This window comes from Cryptomeria japonica, chromosome 4, assembly GCF_030272615.1.
Source record: "Cryptomeria japonica chromosome 4, Sugi_1.0, whole genome shotgun sequence".
In the NCBI taxonomy this organism is placed as follows: domain Eukaryota; kingdom Viridiplantae; phylum Streptophyta; class Pinopsida; order Cupressales; family Cupressaceae; genus Cryptomeria; species Cryptomeria japonica.
Window position 1 is genome coordinate 86,084,132 of NC_081408.1, and position 9,248 is coordinate 86,093,379.

The window sequence follows — 9,248 nt, forward strand, 5'->3', positions numbered from 1 at the left end:
GATTCAGTGTTTTGAACACTACCATCAAAACTATGTTAGCTCATAGGCTATCACCTTTGTTATGATGGAGTCTAAGGATACCTTAGTCTTGTCTATTGATCTCAACTCCTGAATAGTAGCAACCCTTATTGCATAGATCGACAATAGGGATCTTAGGACTTTGCTTACCACAGTGGAATCTTCTATTTTACCACCTGCACTCTTGATATCCCCAACAATGGTTTTGATTCTTATTCCATACTGTTGAATGGTCTCACCTTCACCCATCTGCATATCTCTCAGGCTTTCTTCTTTAGCCTGTTTTACATGTTCATCACCACCATAGATATTTTCAAGAGCATCCCATACCTCTTTGGGATTTACCTTGTCCTGAACATCAATAAACTCAATGTCAGATAAACAACTAATTAGGGCTTCCATGACTTGCCCATTTTCTTGTATCTCTCTCTTTTGGTCATCGGTGAGAGTATCGATAGGGGCAACATAGACATTCTCAATATAGCTCCACTGTTGAGCACCCATGCTTCTAATGAATATCCTCATCCTGTCTTTCCATATACTAAAATTTTCCCTATTAAACTTTGGACCTTCCCTTTTCATCATTTGACTGGGATCTTTACCTCAAGCGGTTAAGCTTATAACACAGAGGACTAGGAGGGTGCTCTGATACCAATTGATAACTCAATGATAACAAAATAGTACCAAACTGGTACTGAGAGGGGGGGGTGAATTAGTACAGACAAAAGACACTATCTTCAACCGATTTGACAGCAGACACTTCAAATGACTGGCAGACAGTGACATCGGTTTGAAATAGAGTGCAACCGGTAAAGCTAAGAATGTCTGAGACAATCATTAACCGGTTACTCACTTAACTTGAGACTACACTACCACATCACCCTTATGCATAAACAGGTAATCTATCAACAGATCATAATAACAGCTAGTTCAACATGTTTTATTGACAGGCATAAAACACAAAACCATCATATGCTTGACAAACAATAGCAAAGCATCACACATGACACACATATTTTTCACGTGGAAACCCAACTGGGAAAAACCACGATGGGGATGAATACCCACAAGCTGTCTTTGAACTCTTTGGAAGTCTGCTCTATTAGGAGCCTTGTCCGTTAGAGACATTACAATAGGTTCTGCTAGGAACCGATCCTGTTAGAGATCACTCGGTTAAGGGATGGCTACAATACCTGATTAAGGGTTAAATCCTGTCAAAAGTTACCTTGTTAGAGGATTTCAAGAACTCAATAGCTAAAGGACTCCGAACTCAGTAGCTTAGAGTTACCCTATTAAAGGATTTACAGCAAGCTGGTTAAGGCTACCTTGTTAAGGGATTTTGCAACTATTGAGGTGGTTAGAGATCAATAGGTATTACAATGATCTAGTAACAACACTCAATGCCAATGCAAATCCACTTAAGCTCCTCCTTTCCTTCTGCACTTACAATTTGCATGTATCACTTCTCTCCTTTTGGTCTAGGAAGAATCACGTATCCCTTCTCTTGGATACTCAAACACAACTTTTGCCAACAACCCTAGAAAGAGTCACAACATCGACCTTATAGGAAACAGTTAGGTCGGTAGCATAAACCCTAAACCCTAAACCTAATAGGTTAAGGAATTCAAACGGTTCAATCCTGACCATTGAGCATACTGCATTAATCTTCATTGTTCGTTTTCCACCGTTTTCATGGCGGCTGATAACCCATCACATGTTATCTTCATTTTACAGTCTTCTCATATTCCTGAGGTAGATAGGCAAGATCTTCTTCATGCACGGTCCTTCATGCACACAAGGCTTATGTGGCAACACGATCTTGTTCTTTGTTATCATGCTAACTCATCGCACAAAGTCATCAGTTGAGCCACACAGGCTTGAAGCACTTCAACCGAAAACCCTAAAGTTGAGACTACCAACTGATAGTCATACAACGCTTCCATGTGTTGGTTCCCATAACCATATGCCGGTTCATCTTGAACAAGCACACCGCTTCACTTTGGCACAAATGCCAGTTCATAGTGTTATACTGGTTCTCACATATGCCGGTTCACACCTCTGCAACATATTGACATCAGTGACAACATACAATGTCATTATGTCCTCATATCGGTTCACATAATGCCAACACTTTGTTGCTTATTTTCCCTTAAGTGTTGTTTGTAGATCGATATCATATCTTCTCAACATGCTTGTCTTAAATGGAAAATGGTTCTTTTTGGGATCACTTGATTGTCATTTGATACCAATACACTATTCTCCTTTGCTCAAAACTCTCACAATATTTCACTTGAGCCTTTGTTGTTGTTCTAATAGTGATATATTTTCAATTTTCCTTTTTTGTTGTGCACCAAAACCCTAAGGACTGATTTTTGCTTTCTTCTAATACATGGCTCTTTGTTTCTTGATATGTTCATGCTCACCATTATCTCTTATTCATTTTCTTCATCTTGGACAAAGGACTATAATAAGTCATATATAACTACTTTTATGACACTATAGAAAATGTTGAGCAACTATTATAGTTGTCATGGGCATCATTGACAACACTGTCATGATGTTCTTAGACCTTTCTCTATTATTCTTACTGCTTTGTCCTATTACATAGCCATTTAGCCTTTGGTAAGGTTTTTTAAATTTTTCTAGGACAATGATGAGCCCGCTCACTATGATGAGGACTTCTATTCACTTTCAACATTATCTTTATTGATGATAAGACTGAGAATAGTTTTTATAACTACAATTTTCAATATGCTTTCTGATTCTTATAATAGTCTTATGTCATTACATTCTTTCAATACTTTTCATGCATAGATGGGATTGATTTTGTCTCTCAACTTAGGGCTGATCTATAAGTTGATCCTTCTCTATACTAGTGATTATTTCCATCTTACACATGCTCTTCTCTTTCATAAACTTGTACACTCTTCTTTGGATAGTGTTATTTGATAAAGAGACTATCCTATCTCTATATCCCTTCATGACTCATTTTATTTGACAACTTGGGCTATATTTTCATGTCATTCAACTCTTATATACAATAGTAGTGATTTTGTATTATGGGTAATACTATTATTAAACACAACGGATGCTCATATTCAATAGAAAATACAAAATGCCATGTTACCTCACATCATCTCAAGCATGACCTTACATAAAATTAAAACCTATACTTCATAGTCAAATAGAATACCTTATTAAGACAATTTGATCAAATAATCAAGGAAATTATTCATTTTCTTTGTAGGGTATGGTTATTCGGGTTCAAAAATATACCTCTTTCCTCAAAACTCTCTAACATCTTCCTATAGACTCTCACATGTGCTACTATGACAAGTCTTTCTATTGTTGCATTGATGAATCCATGAAACCTGATGCTCTATCCATGAGCTCTTTTCCTTGATTTGCTGCTTCTTTTTGAATGAAACACATCGTTCTTGGTGTCCATAGATGTGTGCAATATGAAACTAGAGCTCTATGAAGCTTGAAAGGAATTTTACCTTCACTTTGACCACGAGTTAATGCTTGGAGCAAAATTTTTAAACAAAAGAAAACTTTAAATTAATATCTCCTAAAAGAAGGGTCACATGATTTTTTCATTGTTTGCCACTACAAAAATCTTTGTAAAGAATAAAGCACAATGAAATCCTTTTGACATCTCAAACATACCTTAAGGTTTTGACATTACAAATAAAATAAATCCTAATGAAACAAAAAAATTGCTTCACCTAAAGACCTGAAAACTAAAATTGAACTTTAGCTACAATTTAAACAAAAAATTAGATTGGATAACAAGATGTAAATGGATAGTATTACTTTCTTGGTTGATATACATCATTGTTTCATGGAAGTTGGGTTTCCCCAGAAGTTTCAGCTAACATAATTTGGATATTAAATTAACATTGAAGAGTGTATGATGTATGCAAATGAACTTCTTAAACTTCAGCTAGATCTCACTAAAGATAAGTTTTGTACTTATAAAGAACTCATTGGAATAGATATTATTGGATAGATCACTTTGGAAAGATCTTCCTCTGGTAAGAAGAGAAGCAAGAAATCTATTGATATCCCATCTCCAATTTCAAAGAAGAAGAAGTCAGACAAAAAGGAAGAGATGCAAATTATTAGCATTGATGATGTTGAGACTGTTGAATTCGATGTGAAGTAGAAGGGGATAGTTGTTGCAAAAGGAACCTTGTGGTTCTTCTAATGAAGATCCCTTTGAAGTTAATAAAGTGTTGAAAATGCTTGAGGAACCTAATGGCATAAAGAGAATAGATGTATGGTTATCACAACCATCTTATGACAAATAAAATATTGAAGAAGCTTTAATGCTTACTTGCTCTGAAACAATATTGTTCTTAGTTCTATTCAAAATTTTCTCCCAAATGTATTGTTTGAACAATTTTGAGTGAAAAATTAACCGTAAAAGCTACTAAAAGGGGACAAATAGATCTTAAAGATGAAGTACATAGAGATATGAGTAGAAAATGTATTGTTGCATAGAAGAGATTAGTTGAATGTATAAAGTACATAAGAAGATGTGTGGCTGTTGTTGCTAGTATCTACAAATATTGTGTTAGCTGGCCTGCTACCACAACAAACCACAAAGAAAAGATTGACTCTATTGAGTTAGATTTGAACAAATATGCAAAATATTTTAATATTTTCAAGGATAAGGATGGTGCAATAAGGAGTAAAATTAATTCATTGTAGTTATAACTTCCCTTAGTACATAAATAGAGAGATGATTTTGTCAATAAGTTTTGAACTTTCAAATAAATTATCGAAACTAAAATGGATCATTTCACCCATCTTGTGGAAGATGCAGAGAAAGCTGAGTTGAGTTTGATTATGTCTGATGATTTGATTAGTTCTATTGACCTGCTTGTGCAGTGTAATAGTCAGTGCACAATGTTGTCATCTATTATCAGTTCTTGGAACTTTATCTCTCAAAACTCAAAGAAAAGTATAAGGATATTTTCTTACAAAAAGGTAAAATTGAGACCTTTTTCCTTTTTTTTCTCTGAATTTCATTATTGTTGTTAAGGCGAAGCTATGTGAACGTATCTTTTTTTTATGCCATTTGTCCTTGATGGTAAAGGGGAAGAGAATGAGAAGTTGGGAAAGAATGAGAAGTTTGGAGAATATTCGAGAGTAAGCAGAAAGGGGGATAGATGGTGACAAAGGAGAGAGAAAGTAATTATGGTAAAGGACTATATGGCAGAGGGGGATAATAATAGAAAAGTAATTTGTTTTCGAAATATAATTTTGAAGAGCCAAATTTTTAAAAGTACTTTGAAGTGAGTACTTTTTATTTTTGCATGTTTCCATCAATGACAGTGGAGGAGATTGTTGGAGTTTTTTCATTGATGTACTTCGGTAAAGGAGAATGTTGTATAGGCTATACTAGTTGTCATTGATGTCAACATACTTTTGTTGACTTATACCGTTGTTGCTTTGGTAATCCTAGGACTTTGTTTTTCATGTTTTGTTCTGTGTTGATATGTAGTTATAGATATCGTTTTGTTGTTTGGATAAGATACAAGTATAAATATCAAACACACCTATATTCCAATTTGTACCTGTTATGGATCTTCGAAAGGTAAGATACATGGCTCAACAATCTATCTTGCCAATTACTCTATTCCTTTGGAATATAATAGTTTGTTTGGACATCCACATTTCATCACTTGACTATTTTTGGTCCTATGGTTTTGGGACATGATTAAGAATTTTGGATAACACGTTTATTCTAGTTGGCATTAAATTGTGTTATATCTTAGCTGACCTATGTGATTGAAATGTATGAAGTATATTGTGGTAGCATGTAAAAGTATTTTTTGTATAAGGCATGTTTGGCCACCTTAAGATATGGATCAATGTGTGTGTGTGTGTGTGTGTGTGTGTGTGTGTGTGTGTGAGAGAGAGAGAGAGAGAGAGAGTGATGTACTCTTTTGATGATAAGAGATATATAGATGGATAGAGAGATATAGACATAGATGTGCGACATTGTAATTAGATGTGATATGTGATTGAAGCAGATGCCAATGACTGAAGAGCTAATAAAGTGTGTTAAGTTTGTCTACTGAGCCTAATTGGAACTATATTCCATGCATATGTAAGATACAACTATAGCAGTTCATTTTTTCCACTTGTTCTCTTTTCGGCAGTAAGCCCTTCGACAGTGAGCCCTTTGACAGTGAGCACTCTAGCAGTGAGCCTTGTAGTGAAAATTTTGTAATATTTTATAACTAGTTATATTATATTGAGAGATAACTCTCTTTGTGGTTTTTCCCTAACGGATTTCCACACAAAAAATCTGATGTTCTCTTATGTATGTTGTTGTGGATGGTATCTCTACTTTTGTTGTTCATTTCTTTCTATTACATGCTAATTAATGTGACTGCAAAGTGATAATTAGATTGTTTTTAAAGTATCAAAAGGGAACACTGATTCACCTCCCCTCTCTATATTCTAGTTGTTCAACAAACATAACCACTACACAAAGAGAGAAAAAACAAACTAAACCAGCCACCCACTGCAAACGCAACGGTTTAGCCTACTAAGTGGGGGAAACAAACCATATATTTAGTTATGTTAAATATTAAACCTATATATATTTATGAAGTACTTTTGAAAGCCTATCTTTGCAAATATAGTTTGTGTAGTATAACTAAGTCATTGAGCATTTATTTTTTGATTGCTCATTTTCTTTTAAATTGTGGTCATTTTTCTTGGGTTATTATTTGAGTTGGGATCTAAAAAGTCTAGCTTTAGTTGGTGTTCACTTTTGAAACCCTATGGTACATCTCAAAAGCAAGAAATAATGAGCCCTTCCACAGAAAAAGTAGACAACTTATTGATTCTTTCTTGAAGTTCATGTATTTTAATATCATGTTATAGATTTCGATGATCTTGGAGAATCCTAGGAGAATGATTTTTATTCTCTTAAAATAAAGGCTAACTCTAGTTTACAAAAAAGAGGTGATCACTGCACTCTTTTGGCCTCAAGGTAGGAAAAATATCAACAAGGATGAGATACAAATTTTGGAGATAAACATAGATAAGAACAAGAGTAGAAAGCATGAGTTCAAGGTTATAAAGAACTCAAATAATTCAAAAGTATTTTAGTTGCTTATGAAAGATTTAGAGCTAGTTGATTTGGTTGTTGCAACCTTTGAGTGTGAGTACTATAAAAAAATAGTAACAAAAAGTGTTGTTGGAAAATAAGTGCCTGTATTTTGTTTTGCTAGTCCTAGATTGTTGTGATACTTGGATTGTCTTCTCTTCCTAGTAGGCCTTCTTTTTGGTTTCAACTACAAATTATGTTTAGATGGGCCTAGGCCTTGTCTAATTGATGGTTTTGGAGTTTTAGCACCTCATTTGTAACTACCTTTTTCTACTTCCAATGGTGTATGATCTATAATATTTGAAAAATCTACTTTAGCTCTAGATTGTTTAGTAAAAAATGATAAGGTTAGTGCCTAAATCTTTTTCATAAATAATAGTGTTTAATAATTCAAATATTCTAAAATAAATATGCTATGAAATTGTTTAGTCTACATAATTTGTTGAAGAAATCTGTTTAACTAAAACTTGATAAAAATACTTATTCTATCTTCATTTTAATTTAATATATTATTTTGTATGTTTTTCATATTCTATTAATAATAATAATAAATACTAAAACAGAAAAAAGTAAATTTATTGGAAATTGACATTGTTATGTAAACCCAAGCAATTATCATAGAAAATAAGGAAGATAACACCAAATTACTAAGAAAAAACACTGTCTCCAATAAAATCATCCGCCCACAATCATTGCAGTTGTATATAAATGCAAATGTTAAAAAACAATTAGGCATTGCAATAACGCTTTATTTATATATACCTGGGTCATCTGGATAAGCTGGCTGCTTCGTATGTACTCTTACGCGCTGATTCCGCAACATTGCTATTTGAGCTATGCCCAGAAGGTCTACTTTGAGACGATCTATTTCTGATTTGAGTTTGCTCAAATTATTTTTGTCCGGGGAACTCATAAGAAACCTGCGACATATAAAAGAACCTAAATAAGACCAAATAGCTGTTGACGACTTGTAACTACAAAGGTCATTTGTCCTTTTAAACATAGAAAGTTTAACCATGACAAAAAGAAGAATATTATATGAGTAGACAGCATGAAAAATGTACAATTGTTATTTTAACCTGAAAAAGTTTTTAGAACGTAGCTGCTTAGCACAGAGCATTGATCCCTTAACAATTATTGCAAAACCTTTTTCTAGCTGCTTCTCTTCGTTTCGGACAAGGGGTTTTAAGATTTTAATACGGTAGGCAACGTCAACCATATATTGCAAGATCTCCAAACATTCATTCCGATTTTCTGCCATGTCGCCCACTTTTGTGAGCAAATGCCCAATCATGGATATCCCTGCTAGTACCCAATGATTATTTCCTACTCCTACAAGTATGAATGAAACAATCCCTAATACTTGATCAGGATTGAACAGATCTACCTGTAAAGCTAAAAAGGAAAATCAGTACTCTTGAAAGTTGGATCTGAGTATTCTTCGAACAAGAAATAAAACGTAACGATTACTTTACCCGTTCACCAGATTTGTCCATCTGTTGATTGAGAATCTGCAAAAGTGTGCCACCGCTCTCCAAGATCAATTTGCACTCGGACGGTATATTTTTGTTGGATTTCTATTCAGAACAATACAATGAAAGTTGTATCAATGCTCACGATCAATATACAAAAAAATATAAAGATACTTTTAGAAAAGCCTGGATATACCGTTTCACCGTTGTTTTTCAACAGGGTTTTGTTGATGTCGATTAACTTATTGATATGTTCAGTCCTTACACCTTTAAAGCGTTTGTTCACATCCTTCAGCGTTTGCGTGAGCGATGCCATGCTGAATGACGAGTATTCTTTCCTCACAAGAATTTCCTTACTAAACTCGTATGTCAAAAATTATGGACTAGAATGGATACCTAATAATGCAGGACTCTTATCTCTATATATAAAAAATTCTCTAATAGATTTAGAGGGGATGTTATCTTTGTAGTTTTTATATGTATAATGTCTGACTCAGCATCTATCCGCTACCTCATCTCCTTTGTATCAGTCATATCTTCAATGCGGCCGCCTCGTGGTCAATATCATATAGAGTCAACAATAGCATAGCATATAGAGTCAACAATACATATTAAAAACTGACATC

General features: G+C 34.2%; 1 protein-coding gene across 1 annotated transcript in view; it reads right to left on the reverse strand.

Annotated features, from left to right (window-relative positions):
• LOC131055747 (disease resistance protein RUN1) overlaps nt 1–9,032 on the reverse strand; it is a 53,541-nt gene extending 44,509 nt beyond the window's left edge. Inside the window, exons 1-4 of the mRNA XM_057990139.2 lie at nt 8,819–9,032; nt 8,626–8,727; nt 8,230–8,537; nt 7,913–8,070 (exon numbers count right to left, since the gene is read on the reverse strand). Coding sequence (XP_057846122.2) covers nt 7,913–8,070; nt 8,230–8,537; nt 8,626–8,727; nt 8,819–8,938 — 688 coding nt within the window. The 5' untranslated portion in view covers nt 8,939–9,032. The remainder of the gene's footprint in view (nt 1–7,912; nt 8,071–8,229; nt 8,538–8,625; nt 8,728–8,818) is intronic.
• Nucleotides 9,033–9,248: the final 216 nt, after the last annotated feature.